Source organism: Ranitomeya variabilis, chromosome 1, assembly GCF_051348905.1.
Source record: "Ranitomeya variabilis isolate aRanVar5 chromosome 1, aRanVar5.hap1, whole genome shotgun sequence".
In the NCBI taxonomy this organism is placed as follows: domain Eukaryota; kingdom Metazoa; phylum Chordata; class Amphibia; order Anura; family Dendrobatidae; genus Ranitomeya; species Ranitomeya variabilis.
In genome coordinates, this window is record NC_135232.1 from 1127780757 (window position 1) to 1127800492 (window position 19736).

At 47.6% G+C, this 19736-nt stretch overlaps 1 protein-coding gene across 1 annotated transcript in view; it reads right to left on the reverse strand.

Annotated features, from left to right (window-relative positions):
• Nucleotides 1–19736, reverse strand: part of LOC143793021 (catenin alpha-2-like) — a 1735283-nt gene that overhangs the window by 1151961 nt on the left and 563586 nt on the right. Inside the window, exons 5-6 of the mRNA XM_077279584.1 lie at nucleotides 8420–8539; nucleotides 321–587 (exon numbers count right to left, since the gene is read on the reverse strand). Of these exons, the coding sequence (XP_077135699.1) occupies nucleotides 321–587; nucleotides 8420–8539 (387 nt within the window). The remainder of the gene's footprint in view (nucleotides 1–320; nucleotides 588–8419; nucleotides 8540–19736) is intronic.

Genomic DNA, 19736 nt, shown 5'->3' on the forward strand with positions numbered 1-19736 from the left:
ATTTTTTCATAAATATTATTGCAGTGGTACAAAAATCAAAGCTTTTAACCATTACATGTGCAGTTAATAAATCAGATGTAGCAGAGGTCAACCCGTCATGTGCAATTAATGGCAATGAGTTATTTGTGATCTCCAAAAGACTTCAAGTCACCTGGAACATAATCTGTGAGTTCTTACAAGGCACTGACAAACTCAGCACTACAGCATCTGTAAATGACAAACTGAGCACTGCTGCATTCACATAATAAACCCAGGAGATCTGGTGCGCAGCGCCGTGCTATGAAGACTTGTCCACCATGTGTGTGGTCTGATCTACTCACATCAAACTCATTGAGGGCGGCAGCGAGCTCCCCAATGCCCGTGTGACCCTGCTTCTCATCAGTGGGGGACGTGGCCTGAGCCGCATTAGAGATGCCAGCTATCGCCTCCTGCACTTGTTTGAACACATAGTCCCGGTTGGCTCTCGTGGCGGCCACGTCAGGGTGGCGCAGGAAGGCTTGTGACGCCGTGTACAGCATGGTGGCATTCTTCTTCAGAGCCCCACGAGCTGCCGCCATCTCATCCCTGCAGTGAGGGTCCTTCAGCTCCTGCAGAAAGGAAGGAGAAAAGGATCAAAGTGAGCGAGGAAAACTGCAACATTGTTACTACATGGAGAAACACAGACTGCTACATTGTTACTACTAGGAGCCACACGGACTGCTACATTGTTACTACTAGGAGCCACACGGACTGCTACATTGTTACTACTAGGAGCCACACGGACTGCTACATTGTTACTACTAGGAGCTACACGGACTGCTACATTGTTACTACAAGGAGAAACACAGACTGCTACATTGTTACTACAAGGAGCCACACGGACTGCTACATTGTTACTACTAGGAGAAACACAGACTGCTACATTGTTATTACTAGGAGCCACACGGACTGCTACATTGTTACTACTAGGAGCCACACGGACTGCTACATTGTTACTACTACGAACTACACAGACTGCTACATTGTTACTACTAGGAGCCACACGGACTGCTACATTGTTACTACTAGGAGAAACACAGACTGCTACATTGTTATTACTAGGAGAAACACAGACTGCTACATTGTTATTACTAGGAGCCACACGGACTGCTACATTGTTACTACTAGGAGCTACACGGACTGCTACATTGTTACTACTAGGAGCTACACGGACTGCTACATTGTTACTACTAGGAGCTACACGGACTGCTACATTGTTACTACTAGGAGAAACACAGACTGCTACATTGTTATTACTAGGAGCCACACGGACTGCTACATTGTTACTACTAGGAGCTACACGGACTGCTACATTGTTACTACAAGGAGCTACACGGACTGCTACATTGTTACTACCAGGAGCTACACGGACTGCTACATTGTTTCTACCAGGAGCTACACGGACTGCTACATTGTTACTACTAGGAGCCACACGGACTGCTACATTGTTACTACTAGGAGCCACACGGACTGCTACATTGTTACTACTACGAACTACACAGACTGCTACATTGTTACTACTAGGAGCCACACGGACTGCTACATTGTTACTACTAGGAGCTACACGGACTGCTACATTGTTACTACAAGGAGAAACACAGACTGCTACATTGTTACTACAAGGAGCCACACAGACTGCTACATTGTTACTACAAGGAGAAACACAGACTGCTACATTGTTACTACTAGGAGCCACACGGACTGCTACATTGTTACTACTAGGAGCCACACGGACTGCTACATTGTTACTACTAGGAGCCACACGGACTGCTACATTGTTACTACAAGGAGAAACACAGACTGCTACATTGTTACTACAAGGAGCCACACAGACTGCTACATTGCTACTACTAGGAGCCACACGGACTGCTACATTGTTACTACTAGGAGCCACACGGACTGCTACATTGTTACTACTACGAACTACACAGACTGCTACATTGTTACTACTAGGAGTTACACGGACTGCTACATTGTTACTACTAGGAGAAACACAGACCGCTACATTGTTACTACTAGGAGAAACACAGACCGCTACATTGTTACTACTAGGAGCCACACGGACTGCTACATTGTTACTACTAGGAGCCACACAGACTGCTACATTGTTACTACTAGGAGCCACACGGACTGCTACATTGTTACTACTAGGAGTTACACGGACTGCTACATTGTTACTACTAGGAGCCACACAGACTGCTACATTGTTATTACTAGGAGTTACATGGACTGCTACATTGTTACTACTAGGAGCCACACGGACTGCTACATTGTTACTACTAGGAGATACACGGACTGCTACATTGTTACTACTAGGAGCCACACAGACTGCTACATTGTTATTACTAGGAGTTACATGGACTGCTACATTGTTACTACTAGGAGCCACACGGACTGCTACATTGTTACTACTAGGAGATACACGGACTGCTACATTGTTACTACAAGGAGCTACACGGACTGCTACATTGTTACTACTAGGAGCTACACGGACTGCTACATTGTTACTACTAGGAGTTACACGGACTGCTACATTGTTACTACCAGGAACTACAAGGACTGCTACATTGTTACTACCAGGAGCTACACGGACTGCTACATTGTTACTGCCAGGAGCTACACAGACTACTACATTGTTACAACCAGGAGCTACACGGACTGCTACATTGTTACTACCAGGAGCTACACGGACTGCTACATTGTTACTACCAGGAGCTACACGGACTGCTACATTGTTACTACCAGGAGCTACACGGACTGCTACATTGTTACTACCAGGAGCTACACGGACAGCTACATTGTTACTACCCGGAGATACACGGACTGCTACATTGTTACTACCAGGAACTGCACGGACTGCTACATTGTTACTACCAGGAGCTACACGGACTGCTACATTGTTACTACCAGGAGCTACACGGACTGCTACATTGTTACAACCAGGAGCTACACGGACTGCTACATTGTTACTACCAGGAGCTACACGGACTGCTACATTGTTTCTACCAGGAGCTACACGGACTGCTACATTGTTACTACCAGGAGCTACATGGACTGCTACATTGTTACTACCAGGAGCTACACGGACTGCTACATTGTTACTACCGGGAGCTACACGGACTGCTACATTGTTACTACCAGGAGGTACATGGACTGCTACATTGTTACTACCAGGAGCTACACAGACTGCTACATTGTTACTACCAGGAGCAACACTGACTGCTACTCTGTTACTACCAGGAGCTACACGGACTGCTACATTGTTACAACTAGTAGCTACACAGACTGCTACATTGTTACTACAAGGAGCTACACAGACTGTCACTTTTTTTTTACTATGAACTACGCAGACTGTTACTACTAGGAGCTACTCAGACTTCTACACTGCTACTTCTAGGACTTATACGGACTGCTACATTGTTACTATTAGGAGCTACACTGACAGCTACTTTGTTACTACTAGGTGTCACATGGAATGCTACATTGCTACTAGGAGCTACTTGGATTGCTACATTGTTAATACAAGGAGCTACTCAGACTTCTACACTGTTACTTCTAGGAGTTATATAGACTGCTACATTGTTACTACAAGAAGCTACACGGACTACTACATTGTTACTACAAGGAGCTACACGGAATGCTACATTGTTAAAACTAGGAGCTGCACAGACTGCTACATTGTTACTTCTAGGAGCTACACAGACTGCTATATTGTTACTACAAGGAGCTACATGGATTTGGAATGATGCTCAAAATCAAAGTGGGAAATCAAATTACAGGCTGATCCAACTTCATTGGAAATGCCTCAAAACAAGGAAATGATGCTCAGTAGTGTGTGTGGTCTCCACATGACTGTATGACCTCCCTACAACGCCTGGGCATGCTCCTGATGAGGTGGTGAATAGGGTTGAGCGAAACGGGTCGGCCATTTTCAGAAGTCGCTGACTTTTGGCAAAGTCGGGTTTCATGAGGTCGGCGATCTTCTGAATCTGGTATCGGAATTCCGATACCGAGTTCCGATATGTTTGCGATATCGGGAATCGGTATCGGAATCCATATTTAAGTGTTAAATAAAGAATCAAAATAAAAAATATTGATATACTCACCCTCGGACATGCCCTGGTACTAACCGGCAGGCTTCCTTCCTAAGAATGAGCGCGTGAATGACCTTAGATGACGTCGCGGCTTGTCCATGTGACCGCTCGCGACCAATCACAAGCCGCGACATCACCGCAGGTCATTCACGCGCTCATTCTTAGGAACGAAGCCTGCCGGTTAGTACCAGGGCGCGTCCGAGGGTGAGTATATCAATATTTTTTATTTTGATTCTTTATTTTACACATTAATATGGATCCCAGGGCCTGAAGGAGAGTTTCCTCTCCTTCAGACCCTGGGAACCATAGTATCCCATTGCACTGCATTGGGTTTCGTGTTTCGGCCGACCCCGACCCCGACTTTTTTATAGGATCGGCCGATTTCACTCGACCCGACTTTTGAGAAAGTCGGGTTTCGTGAAACCCGACCCGATCCTATAAAAATAAAAGTCGCTCAACCCTAGTGGTGAATGGTCTCCTGAGGGATCTCCTCCCAGACCTGGACTAAAGCATCCGCCAACTCCTGAACAGTCTGTGGAGCAAGGTGACCTTGGTGGATGAAGCGAGACATGATGTCCCAGATGTGCTCAATCGGATTCAGGTCTGGGGAACGAGCGGGCCAGTCCATAGCTTCAATGCCTTCATCTTGCAGGAACTGCTGACACACTCCAGCCCCATGAGGTCTGGCATTGTCCTGCATTAGGAGGAACCCAGGGCCAACCGCACCAGCATATGGTCTCACAAGGGGTCTGAGGATCTCATCTCGTTGCCTAATGGCAGTCAGGCTACCTCTGGTGAGCACATGGAGTGCTGTGCGGCCCTCCAAAGAAATGCCACCCAACACCATTACTGACCCACTGCCAAACTGGTCATGCTGAAGGATGTTGCAGGCAGCAGATCGCTCTGCACGGTGTCTCCAGACTCTGTCACGTCTGTCACATGTGCTCAGTGTGAACCTGCTTTCATCTGCGAAGAGCACAGGGCACCAATGGTGAATTTGCCAATCCTGGTGTTCTGTGGCAAATGCCAGCGTCCTGCACGGTGTTGGGCTGTCAGCCCAACCCCGATCTGTGGACGTTGGGCCCTCAGTCCATCTTCATGGAGTCGGATTCTAACCGTTTGTGCAGACACATGCACATTTGTGGCCTGCTGGAGGTCATTTTGCAGGGTTCTGGCAGTGCTCCTGTTCATCCTTGCACAAAGGCTGAAGTAGCGGTCCTGCTACTGGGTTGTTGCCTTCCTACGGCCTCCTCCATGTCTCCTGGTGTACTGGCCTATCTCCTGGTAGCGCCTCCAGCCTCTGGACACTACGCTGACACACACAGCAAACCTTCTTGCCACAGCTCGCATTGATGTGTCATCCTGGATGAGCTGCACTACCTGAGCCACTTGTGTGGGTTGTAGAGTTTGTCTCATGCTACCACGAGTGTGAACGTACAACCAACATTCAAAAGTGACCAAATCATCAGCCAGAAAGCATTGGTACTGAGATGTGGTCTGTGGTCCCCACCTGCAGAACCACTCCTTTATTGTGGGTGTCTTGATAATTGCCAATAAATTACATCTGTTGTCTATTCCATTTGCACAACAGCATGTGAAATTGATTGTCAGTCAGTGTTGCTTCCTAAGTGGACAGTTTGATTTCACAGAAGTTTGATTTACTTGGAGTTATATTCTGTTGTATAAGTGATCCCTTTATTTTTTTTTAGAAATATATACATATACAGTACAGACCAAAAGTTTGGACACACCTTCTCATTTAAAGATTTTTCTGTATTTTCATGACTATGAAAATTGTACATTCACACTGAAGGCATCAAAACTATGTATTAACACATGTGGAATTATATACTTAACAAAAAAGTGTGAAACAACTGAAATTATGTCTTATATTCTAGGTTCTTCAAAGTATCCACCTTTTGCTTTGATGACTGCTTTGCACACTCTTGGCATTCTCTTGATGAGCTTCAAGAGGTAGTCACCGGGAATGGTTTTCACTTCACAGGTGTGCCCTGTCAGGTTTAATATGTGGGATTTCTTGCCTTATAAATGGGGTTGGGACCATCAGTTGTGTTGTGCAGAAGTCTGGTGGATACACAGCTGATAGTCCTACTGAATAGACTGATAGAATTTGTATTATGGCAAGAAAAAAGCAGCTAAGTAAAGAAAAACGAGTGGCCATCATTACTTTAAGAAATGAAGGTCAGTCAGTCCGAAAAATTGGGAAAACTTTGAAAGTGTCCCCAAGTGCAGTGGCAAAAACCATCAAGCACTACAAAGAGACTGGCTCACATGAGGACCGCCCCAGGAAAGGAAGACCAAGAGTCACCTCTGCATCTGAGGATAAGTTTATCCAAGTCACCAGCCTCAGAAATCGCAGGTTAACAGCAGCTCAGATTAGAGACCAGGTCAATGCCACACAGCGTTCTAGCAGCAGACACATCTCTACAACAACTGTTAAGAGGAGACTTTGTGCAGCAGGCCTTCATGGTAACATAGCTGCTAGGAAACCACTGCTAAGGGCAGGCAACAAGCAGAAGAGACTTGTTTGGGCTAAAGAACACAAGGAATGGACATTAGACCAGTGGAAATCTGTGCTTTGGTCTGATGAGTCCAAATTTGAGATCTTTGGTTCCAACCACCGTGTCTTTGTGCGATGCAGAAAAGGTGAACGGATGGACTCTACATGCCTGGTTCCCACCGTGAAGCATGGAGGAGGAGGTGTGATGGTGTGGGGGAGCTTTTCTGGTTACACTGTCGGGGATTTATTCAAAATTGAAGGCATACTGAACCAGCATGGCTACCACAGCATCTTGCAGCGACATGCTATTCCATCCGGTTTGTGTTTAGTTGGACCATCATTTATTTTTCAACAGGACAATGACCCCAAACACACCTCCAGGCTGTGTAAGGGATATTTGACCAAGAAGGAGAGTGATGGGGTGCTACGCCAGATGACCTGGCCTCCACAGTCAGCTGAACCCAATCGAGATGGTTTGGGGTGAGCTGGACCGAAGAGTGAAGTCAAAAGAGCCAACAAGTGCTGAGCATCTCTGGGAACTCCTTCAAGATTGTTGGAAGACCATTCCCGGTGACTACCTCTTGAAGCTCATCAAGAGAATGCCAAGAGTGTGCAAAGCAGTCATCAAAGCAAAAAGTGGCTTCTTTGAAGAACCTAGAATATAAGACATAATTTCAGTTGTTTCACACTTTTTTGTTAAGTATATAATTCCACATGTGTTAATTCATAGTTTTGATCCCTTCAGTGTGAATGTACAATGTTCATAGTCATGAAAATACAGAAAAATCTTTAAATGAGAAGGTGTGTCCAAACGTTTGCTCTGTACTGTATATATACACCTATACTATGCTGGGTGGGGGAGATCCAAACAGTGCGAGGCGAGTAGTGAAGTAGTCGCTATTTTCCGAGTACCGTGAGTACTTCATTACTTGCCGAGTACAGAATTCTCACCATTATACTCGCTCATCCCTAAGCAGGAGCAGCCTGAGCAATCAGATCAGTGTTGTGATCTCAGGGGCTCCAATGTACCTGCTCGCCTCTCATGGGGAGGGATAGTAATTTGCCCTGGTCCCCCGCTATGTAGGGGGCACAGTAAGCCCTATGGCTTATGGCAGATGATGGGAGTGATGCTGCACTACAGATAATGATTTACAAGGTGGGTGACACATTGGGGGTCCCTGTGGAGCGGAATACATTGTAGGCGATGTTAATAGTCCATTATTCCAGGAGACAGAGACAGACAGTACCGGGGTTGTGCAGATTTCGGAGCGCTCCATGTGACTGCAGACTTCTCAATCATCACGTCGGGTGCACACACTGTCCTGATTTTTCCGGTATTGCCGATGCAAACGAGAGGTCACATGACCACATTTACATATGCACATTCCTGTGCTGACCAGTCTCATCCATTGTTTCTCCATAGAAGTGAAATGAGTGAAGCTGAACGCGACTAGTCGGCACCTGACGGCCTATACACAAGTCATGGCCACAACATGGTGAAAGTCCGGACATTACGTGTAACACACAGTGACGGCAGACTTTGCTCTCAAACCTGGACAACCCCTTTAAGACAGATAAAGGAGTTACAAGCTACCGGTCAGAATGAGCTCGCTGACGGATACTTAGTCAACTCATTCTTCAGGCAGTAGGGTGCCAAATGGTTAAAACGATTTTTAATGAAACACAATGGAAAAACATTTATTTTTGGCCCCAAATAAATGCATTTAAGTAAAAAAAAAAAAAATCCCTGGAAGGTGTTCAGATTCTTCATCCCACATCACAGTACCTGCTGCCTTCTCGCTGCCACGTAATTCAGTTTAACCATCTCTTTGCCAAACTCTTTGAAGCGGTGGGCGAGGTCTTGCTCATTTGTAGCATTTTTTACCATTTCAAGGGCTTCTTCTACCTGAAAAATACACAAATGATTAACAAAGCCAAACTCCTAACCTTTACAGTTTTCACAGGTTTTGGGGGTCATTAAACTGAATGTATTAGAGCTGTGGGATACAGACATATGTTAACAGAATTATCATCATCAATGTCAGAGAAGAATAATTTCTTACAAAAACAACTATGCAAATCAGTGCCACCTTTTTTTAAATAATGCTACTACTAACTGGGGGCGCTATTGCATTGAATCCTATCAGTGACATCAGTGGTGGAAAGTGGTACTGCAAGTATCAAGAGTGAATTGCAAAAAAATTATGCTGAATCTGAATTAATGGAAAATTCTTCCCTTTTGTCTATAACAAAGACTCTATGTTATGTATTATACTACATGACAACAGTTTTTATAAGAGGCAGTGAATCCCTTTAAATAGGGTGAAATACCTGACAAATTACAGGCTTATTTGTTATAAGGAGGGCATAATTTGATGAATAAAGTGATGCTACATAGGTGGAACCTTACTTTGATAGGAAAGAAACGTCTCCAGGAACAAACTGTCCCTAAAGCACAGGACACTGGAGATGTATTGTACGTCCTAGGGGCTTATAGTATATTAAAACAAATTGTAAATGATAGGTGCCCTTTAATTTGACATTATCTGGCTTAAGAGGCACCAAACTCATTAAAAGCCCCCTCCTCGTAATAATTTAAATCCATCTCTGTGATATCTAGACTTGTAGATTTGCTCTATTATTCGTGCCAGTCTGACATTTAGAAGACAAAATTTCTATGGACTTTTAGACCTTGTAACAAACCCCTCCCCTGCTTATCCTGGCGACTCCCCTCCCCGCCCTTGAGCAACCAATTTTACATTACTCTGCCCCTTTAGGATCAAGAGTAGAGTTTTCAGTTTTGCTAAAGTACATATGGTCATTTTGTCACTCCACCCCCTCTCCTGCTAATTCCCACAAACTTATTAAAAAGTTTTCAAAGTATCAAGAAATGGGAAAAAGTATTCCAAAATAATTAGAAACTTTTTGTGCCAAGAATATGAGTACAGAAACTAATAAAATGGATTTACAATGCAATCACTTAGGCCCTTGGAGGGGGCTCCAAGGGGCTAAGTAATTGCAGTGTATATCCGTGCGGAGGGCGCCCCCTAGTGGCAGCTGCAGGTATAACAAGCAGTGTAGTGCTGACCCCATAGACTTTGCCTTCCGTCTTACATTTTTCCTTTTCTGAATACTTGTTGCAGTTTTTATCACGAGTCGCCTTTTAGATCTCTCGCTACTTTCATGTCCGCTCTTTTGTAGATGGATTGTGTCTCAGGTTTTATGAAGATGAACACTTGTCCTTGGTGACATGAGGTTCGCACATTGTTCTGTCGTTTCCTAGAAATAAATACCCATCTGGCTCCATGGAGACCGGGGTCCTGTGATTCTCCTCTGAAGCGTCTCCTTCCCCCGCCGCGGTTTCATCTCATAAGACAGATTTTTTTCTCACTTGTTTGATCCGTCTCCGGGTCCATCAGAGGTTTCCTCTATTTAAGGTTTTAAGTGGGTGATGGCGTCATGGCGAATAGCGGCAGGTGAGCGTCCGACCTCAGCGACGAACGCGGCACAGCGGTGGAAACGTTCTGTTAAGCCATTTATCACATCGCATAGATAACACAGGCTGTGGAAGGAAGCTAATGGCTGTTGTATTTAACTAAGGGGTCGCCACCCCACAAGCCCCGAGGTACGTCCACCCCTGACTCTGACCATTACCTGGCAGGGCGCTGTGGCTGTTTCCAGATCCCTAACAAACCCCCATGCCCTGAGCTCCGACCTCTGAACACCATCCATAACACCATGATCCGCACAGACACTGAACCAGCAGGGGATGCGGAAGGTGAAAAGAGGCCAGAACTGTAATTTAACCTTTTTTTTTGCTGAAAAAAACCCCTTAATCATCTAAAACAGAGAAATAAGGACAGAACAATCCCGAGTGTCGGAGATCTACCGTGGTCACCCACCTGGCTGCCGCCGGCTGCACCTGACACCACTGTTTTTAGGTCCATAATAAACCATGTCTATGTAACACCTTTATTATCTATACATTGGAGATATCTGGTATCTAATACTGGGGTCTGTGATGACACTTTCTAAAGGGTCTGTGTGAATAATATTGATGACTGTCTGTCACTGCATATGAGGCTTTATGAAAACACTGTATATGGGGGTCAATTATGTCACTGCATATAAGGGTCTGTTATACTGTATATAGGGGGGCTGTATGCCACTGTCTGTGGGGGGTCTATCATGATACTGTCTATCGGGGTATGTTATGACACTGTCTAAAGTAATCTGTGATAACACTTTGTATTGGGCTCTAATGACACTGTATATAGGTGTGACGCTAGTCACTTTTCACGGCCAAGCCATGAGTCAGGATAGTCCAGAAGTCCAAAGGTCAGAAGCCAGGAGGGTACGCCATAAACAGAAGAGACAAAAGCATAGTCAGGAAAGGTTCCGAGGTCAGAATACCAGGAGGATAGCTGATCAGAGCAGAAGGGGTTAAACAGACGGATGGTCAAAACGAGCTCCAAGGTCAGGCAACAAAAGATCAAGCGTAGAGAACTTGAGGCACAGAGGAAACAAACCTTACTAACTGAATGTACGATTAGCAGAGGTCTGGGAGAAACAGCTCAATTAAGTAGCATGGCAATCACCTGGGACAATGAACACCTGGAGACAGCCGACGCCTCCCAGTCTCTGATTGGATAGTTAAGCTGTCAATCAACATACTGACAGTTCAGCATGCCCCTGCACCAGATTGGATGGCTGAACTGTCAGTAACTGCATCCCAGACACACTGAGGGGTGGAACCGTGACAATAGGGTTCTGTATGACACTGTTCATAGGGATCTGTGATAACACTATATACATAGTGGTCTGTGGCTGATAGTGTATATGGAGGTCTGTTACAACACTGTATATATGGATTTGTGATTCTGTATATAGGGATTATTGATGACACTGTATATTGGGGTCAATTATGACACTGTCTATAGGGGTCTGTGATGAGACTATATGGCTTCCGTGCTGACACTTTATTTAGGGGACTCTAAGTACACTGTCATGGAGATATTGGTGAACGTACTACAGGCTTTAAAGTATTTATTATTTTTTATACTTCTATCTTCTTTTTGAAAAGCTGGATACAAACAATGTATTGTGTCCACAAGGGGGCTTACATAGTGTAGAGCTTGCTGAAGCCCCCCACCACTGATCACCCACCTATCTCTGGAGCTAATGGGCCAGTATTCACTCCTGTTGTTCCCTTTAAATGATTTCCTCTTATTGACTTAAAGGAACAAATGAGGAATGAAATCTGTGAACCCTCAGGTGGAGGAAGAGACGATGTCAGTCATTAACCCCTTACTTCACAGTGTTCTGGTTTTTAATGGTGCTGGAAAATATATCCTCCATGGACGATCCGTGCCGCCAATGGGCCAGTGCTTGGCTGTCTAATGGCCGGGAAAGAAGGAGCCTCCGGACCCAGACATTTAACCCATTGTTTGCGGTGGTCTAGTGAGACTCGCCGGGCGTACTACGGAACATCAATATCTCAGCCCTGGATAGTCCCTTATACCCCAAACCGGACTGGTGAATATGAGGTTAACCCGTAACCCAGAAAATAAAGGAATAAATGTAACACTCGTCTGTAATGGCTCTGTCTCTCTCACTGTTGTTTTCTCCAATTCTTCTTGCGCTCTTTCTCTTTATCTTTAGCTCTCACTCTCATTCTCTCGCTCTCTGTCACTCTCTATCAATTTCTCTCTTACTGTCTCTTGTTCTCTCGCTTTCTCTCACTGTATCAATCTCTCATGCTCTCTCACTCGCACACTCTCTCATCTCTCTAGCTCTCTCACTTTCTCTCTCTCTTTTTATCTATTTCTCTCTCTTTATCTCTCCCTAGGTCTCTCACTTTCACTCTCTCTCTAGCTCCCTCTCTATCTTTCTATTTCGCTCTCTCTAGCTCTCTCACTTTCTCTCTGTCTTGCGCTCTCTCTCACTCTCCCTTTCTCACTCTCTCTCACTCTACTTCAGTTTCTCTCTTGCTCTCTCTTTCTTTCTTGATCTCCCACTCTCTCTCTCATTTTCTCTCTTTTTCTCACTCTCATTCTCTCTCGATCTCTTCTTGCTCTATCTCCTCCTCTCTTCTCTCCTTTTTCGCTTTTTTCTTTCTCTTCCTCGCTCTCTCTTTTTTTCTTTTTTCTCTCTCAAACTCTCACTCTCTTGCTCTCTCCCCTCCTCTCTCTCTCTAGCTCTATCTCAATTTCTTTTTCCCTCTCTCACTCTCGTTCTCTCTCCTCTCTCTCCAGCTCTCTTACTTTTTCTCCCTCTCACTCTTTCTCTCCTTTTCTCTCGCTCTCTCTCTGTTTCATGCGGCAGCCAGGTGGGTGACCACGGTAGATCTCCGACACTCGGGATTGTTCTGTCCTTATTTCTCTGTTTTAGATGATTAAGGTTTTTTTTTCAACAAAAAAAAAAGTTAAATCACAGTTCTGGCCTCTTTTCACCTTCCGCATCCCCTGCTGGTTCAGTGTCTGTGCGGATCATGGTGTAATAAATGGTGTTCAGAGGTCGGAGCTCAGGGCATGGAGGTTTATTAGGGATCTGGAAACAGCCACAGTGCCCTGCCAGGTAATGGTCAAAGTCAGGGGTGGACGTACCTCGGGGCTTGTGGGGTTGCGACCCCTTAGGCTGGTTTCACACTTGCGTTTTTGTCTGCAGCGTTTTTTGCACAAAAAACGCATGCGTTTTTTTTCCTATATTTAACATTGAAAACGCATGCGTTTTTTTGCACATGCGTTTTACCGCGTTTACATGCGTTTTTCACACATGCGTTTTGTTTAAAAAACGCATGCAGATAAAAACGCAAGTGTGAAACCAGCCTTAGTTAAATACAACAGCCATTAGCTTCCTTCCATAGCCCGTGTTATCTATGCGATGTGATAAATGGCTGAACAGAACGATTCCACCGCTGTGCCGAGTTCGTCGCTGAGGTCGGACGCTCACCTGCTGCTATTCGCCATGACGCCATCACCCACTTAAAACCTTAAATAGAGGAAACCTCTGATGGACCCAGAGACGGATCAAACAAGTGAGAAAAAAATCTGTCTTATGAGATGAAACTCTCACATTCACTCTCTTGCTCACTCTCCATCTCTTGCTCACTCCCTCTCTCGCTCTCTTTATCCATTTCTCTCTCCCTCTCTCCCTTTTTCTCGCTCTTTCTCTCCCACTCTTGTTCTTCTCTTCCTCTCTCGCTCTCTCTCACTCTCCCTCTCTTGCTCCCTCTCACTTCCTCTCTCCCACTCTTGCTCTTCCTCTCTTGCTCTCTCACTCTCTCTCCTGCTCTCTTCTCTCACTCTCCCTCTTTTGCTTTCTCTAGCTCCCTGTCTCTCTCTCTCTCTCGCTCCCTCTCTCTCTTGCTCTTATTCTCCCTCTTTCTCACTCTCTCTCACCCTCTCTTGCTCCCTCTATCCCTCTTTCTTGCTCTTCCTCTCTCCCTCTCACTTTCTCTCTCTCGCTCTCTCCTTCCCTCTCTTTCTCTCTCACTCCCTCTGTCTCTTGCTCTCTCTCTCCCTCTACCTCGCTATCTTTTTCCCTCTCTCTCTTTCACTCCCTCTTGTTTCCTTTCTCTCTCAAGACTCCCGCTCTTTTTCTCCTCTCTTCCTCTCTCTCTTTCTCTCTCCTCTTTCTCACTCTCTCCCCCTCTCTCTTTCTCTCTCTGTCTCCCTCTCTCTCTCCCACTCTCTCCCTCTCTCTCTCTCCCTTTCACTCTCTCCCCCTCTCTCTTTCTCTCTCTGTCTCCCTCTCTCCCTCTCTTTCTCCCTCTCTCTTTCTCTCTCTCTTGCTCCCTCTCTCTCACTCCCTCTCACTCCCTCTCTCTCGATCCCTCTCTCCCTCTCTTTCACTCCCTTTCTCTCGATCCCTCTCTCCCTCTCTCTCTTTCTCTCTCACTCCCTCTCTCTCTTGATCCCTCTCTCCCTCTCACTCTCTCCCTCTCTCTTTCTCTCTCTCACTCCCTCTTTCTCCCGCTCCCTCTGTCTCTTTCTCTCTCACTCCCTCTCTCTCTTGCTCCCTCTCACTCCCTCTCTCTCCATCCCTCTCTCTCTTTCTCTCTCACTCCCTCTCTCTGTGCTCCGGCTTCATACAGTAGATTTGATGGATGGAGTGTTCCCCTCACAGTGATCCAGTCCCCAGGTCCCAGCCATCGTCCAGCTGAGTGAATGTCGCTGGCGTGTGACAGCCGTATTCTGTCTGAGGAGCCGAGAGGGAGCAGAAATAAATGAGTCATCGCTTCCCAAAACCTCCCCCGGATATAGATTATATGAGGCTTATCAAATAAAAAAACGCATTCTGCAAAACAAAAAAATGTTTTTGCCCTTTTACTGCCTTTAAATATCACCTCTGGTCGGATGTAGCAGAGTAGAGTCTGTCACCGCAGTCATCTACTGCAGACCTATAGATGACATTTGTGACGTCATTGCGCCAACAGACCACTGCACCCAGGGGGCGCTCTCAGGAGATCACCATGCAAAGGGCACGTGGTATTGTACAAGCGATTGCAGGTTCAAGTCACAGAGAAAAACTACTAGAAAATGTAAAAATAAAAGATATTGAAAAAAATTATAAAGGTTAAAATTTCCCTATTTTTTGTCAAAGAATTATTAAAATCTAAAAAAATCCCTGGTGTCAGTGTGTGTGAGAATACATAAATGATTATTATGAAATAATGAAAGTCGAAACTGAAAAATAAAAATATCTCTAAACTTCCTTCACTAACGTCCCCGGCGCTGTAAGTTCCCATCATGTGATGGGAGTCGAAGGGCAGCGCAAACTGCGCAGGCGCTGGGGACGATAACGAAGGCAGAGGAGGTGGCGCCTGACACATGGAGGGGCTGAGTGATGGCTGGGAGGCGTTTGTGTCTGGGGGAAAAGACTAAAGTTATGGCGGGCTAATTAAAAAAAAGAATATTGCAGCTTTGGAAGGGACCCCAAATAAAAGAGCCACCTTCACAGAATGCAGCATTAGTGCTGCACAAGGTGGCTCTTTTAGTTCAAAACGCCAGGGGGGGTGACAGGTTTCCTTTAAAATAGACAAACAAACAAAAAAGCCTTAATAAAGCTCAATCAACCAAAAAATAAAAATATTAAATCTCTGGGAAAGCAAGTAGCATAGATAGAAAATTAAGAGAGACACCCAAACGCCTGCATAATCCTGCATAGTGTATCCACAGTGTCTGCTCCGCTACATTTGTTGCTAGTCTGAGATTTACAATATGAATGTAATACCATATGTAGCCACCAGGTGGCAGACATGTCCTGGTTGAATTTCGAATGATACTATTGGAATCCTTATTAATATTTTGGTAATTATTTATATATCATAATGTCTTATACATTTTGCAGGATTGTTAACAAACAATGACTAGTGATGGGAGAGAGAGCTTGGCACTGCTCAATACTCGATTTGGGTGATTAATCAAGTACTGAGCAATGCCGGGTATTACACAGTGATGGAGTGCTCGGGTCCCTGTCATAAGCTCAGGAGAGCCAGCCACAGCAGCACAGAGGATGTCAAGAGAACCAGTCACAGCAGCACAGAGGATGTCAGGAGAGCCAGTCACAGCAGCACAGAGGATGTCAGGAGAACCAGTCACAGCAGCACAGAGGATGTCAGGAGAGCCAGTCACAGCAGCACAGAGGATGTCAGGAGAGCCAGTCACAGCAGCACAGAGGATGTCAGGAGAACCAGTCACAGCAGCACAGAGGATGTCAGGAGATCCAGCCACAGCAGCACAGAGGATGTCAGGAGAACCAGCCACAGCAGCACAGAGGATGTCAGGAGAACCAGTCACAGCAGCACAGAGGATGTCAGGAGAACCAGCCACAGCAGCACAGAGGATGTCAGGAGAACCAGCCACAGCAGCACAGAGGATGTCAGGAGAGCCAGCCACAGCAGCACAGAGGATGTCAGGAGAACCAGTCACAGCAGCACAGATGATGTCAGGAGAGCCAGCCACAGCAGCACAGAGGATGTCAGGAGAGCCAGTCACAGCAGCACAGAGGATGTCAGGAGAGCCAGTCACAGCAGCACAGAGGATGTCAGGAGAACCAGTCACAGCAGCACAGAGGATGTCAGGAGAGCCAGTCACAGCAGCACAGAGGATGTCAGGAGAACCAGTCACAGCAGCACAGAGGATGTCAGGAGAACCAGCCACAGCAGCACAGAGGATGTCAGGAGAACCAGTCACAGCAGCACAGAGGATGTCAGGAGAACCAGCCACAGCAGCACAGAGGATGTCAGGAGAACCAGCCACAGCAGCACAGAGGATGTCAGGAGAGCCAGCCACAGCAGCACAGAGGATGTCAGGAGAACCAGTCACAGCAGCACAGAGGATGTCAGGAGAGCCAGCCACAGCAGCACAGAGGATGTCAGGAGAACCAGTCACAGCAGCACAGAGGATGTCAGGAGAGCCAGTCACAGCAGCACAGAGGATGTCAGGAGAGCCAGTCACAGCAGCACAGAGGATGTCAGGAGAACCAGTCACAGCATCACAGAGGATGTCAGGAGAACCAGTCACAGCAGCACAGAGGATGTCAGGAGAACCAGCCACAGCAGCACAGAGGATCTCAGGAGAGCCAGCCACAGCGGCACAGAGGATGTCAGGAGAGCCAGTCACAGCAGCACAGAGGATGTCAGGAGAGCCAGCCACAGCGGCACGGAGGATGTCAGGAGAGCCAGTCACAGCAGCACAGAGGATGTCAGGAGAGCCAGTCACAGCGGCACGGAGGATGTCAGGAGAGCCAGTCACAGCAGCACAGAGGATGTCAGGAGAGCCAGCCACAGCAGCACGGAGGATGTCAGGAGAGCCATCCACAGCGGCACAGAGGATGTCAGGAGAGCCAGCCACAGCAGCACAGAGGATGTCAGGAGAGCCAGCCACATCAGCACGGAGGATGTCAGGAGAGCCTGTCACAGCAGCACAGAGGATGTCAGGAGAGCCAGTCACAGCAGCACAGAGGATGTCAGGAGAGCCAGCCACAGCAGCACAGAGGATGTCAGGAGAGCCAGTCACAGCAGCACAGAGGATGTCAGGAGAGCCAGTCACAGCAGCACAGAGGATGTCAGGAGAGCCAGCCACAGCAGCACAGAGGATGTCAGGAGAGCCAGTCACAGCAGCACAGAGGATGTCAGGAGAGCCAGTCACAGCAGCACAGAGGATGTCAGGAGAGCCAGTCACAGCAGCACAGAGGTTGTCAGGAGAGCCAGTCACAGCAGCACAGAGGATGTCAGGAGAGCCAGTCACAGCAACACAGAGGATGTCAGGAGAGCCAGCCACAGCAGCACAGAGGATGTCAGGAGAGCCAGCCACAGCAACACAGAGGATGTCAGGAGAGCCAGCCACAGCAGCACAGAGGATGTCAGGAGAGCCAGTCACAGCAGCACAGAGGATGTCAGGAGAGCCAGCCACAGCAGCACAGAGGATGTCAGGAGAACCAGCCACAGCAGCTCAGAGGATGTCAGGAGAGCCAGCCACAGCAGCACAGAGGATGTCAGGAGAGCCAGTCACAGCAGCACAGAGGATGTCAGGAGAGCCAGTCACAGCAGCACAGAGGATGTCAGGAGATCCAGCCACAGCAGCACAGAGGATGTCAGGAGAGCCAGTCACAGCAGCACAGAGGATGTCAGGAGAGCCAGCCACAGCAGCACAGAGGATGTCAGGAGAGCCAGTCACAGCAGCACAGAGGATGTCAGGAGAGCCAGTCACAGCAGCACAGAGGATGTCAGGAGAGCCAGTCACAGCAGCACAGAGGATGTCAGGAGAACCAGTCACAGCAGCACAGAGGATGTCAGGAGAGCCAGTCACAGCAGCACAGAGGAGGTCAGGAGAGCCGGACACAGCAGCACAGAGGATGTCAGGAGAGCCAGTCACAGCAGCACAGAGGATGTCAGGAGAGCTGGACACAGCAGCACAGAGGATGTCAGGAGAGCCAGCCACAGCAGCACAGAGGATGTCAGGAGAGCCAGCGACAGCAGCACAGAGGAGGTCAGGAGAACCAGTCACAGCAGCACAGAGGATGTCAGGAGAGCCAGCCACAGCAGCACAGAGGATGTCAGGAGAGCCAGCCACAGCAGCACAGAGGATGTCAGGAGAGCCAGTCACAGCAGCACAGAGGATGTCAGGAGAGCTGGACACAGCAGCACAGAGGATGTCAGGAGAGCCAGCCACAGCAGCACAGAGGATGTCAGGAGAGCCAGCCACAGCAGCACAGAGGATGTCAGGAGAGCCAGTCACAGCAGCACAGAGGATGTCAGGAGAGCCAGTCACAGCAGCACAGAGGATGTCAGGAGAGCCAGCCACAGCAGCACAGAGGATGTCAGGAGAGCCAGTCACAGCAGCACAGAGGATGTCAGGAGAGCCAGCCACAGCAGCACAGAGGATGTCAGGAGAGCCAGTCACAGCAGCACAGAGGATGTCAGGAGAGCCGGACGCAGCAGCACAGAGGATGTCAGGAGAGCCCTTCAGAGCAGCACAGAGGATGTCAGGAGAACCAGTCAAAGCAGCACAGAGGATGTCAGGAGAACCAGTCATAGCAGCACAGAGGATGTCAGGAGAACCAGTCATAGCAGCACAGAGGATGTCAGGAGAAGCAGCCACAGCAGCACAGAGGATGTCAGGAGAGCCAGCCATAGCAGCACAGAGGATGTCAGGAGAGCCAGCCACAGCAGCACAGAGGATGTCAGGAGAGCCAGTCACAGCAGCACAGAGGATGTCAGGAGAGCCAGTCACAGCAGCACAGAGGATGTCAGGAGAGCCAGCCACAGCAGCACAGAGGATGTCAGGAGAGCCGGACACAGCAACACAGAGGATGTCAGGAGAACCAGTCACAGGAGCACAGAGGATGTCAGGAGAGCCAGTCACAGCAGCACAGAGGATGTCAGGAGAACCAGCCACAGGAGCACAGAGGATGTCAGGAGAGCCAGCCACAGCAGCACAGAGTATGTCAGGAGAACCAGCCACAGGAGCACAGAGGATGTCAGGAGAGCTAGTCACAGCAGCACAGAGGATGTCAGGAGAGCCAGCCACAGGAGCACAGAGGATGTCAGGAGAGCCAGCCACAGCAGCACAGAGGATGTCAGGAGAGCCAGCCACAGC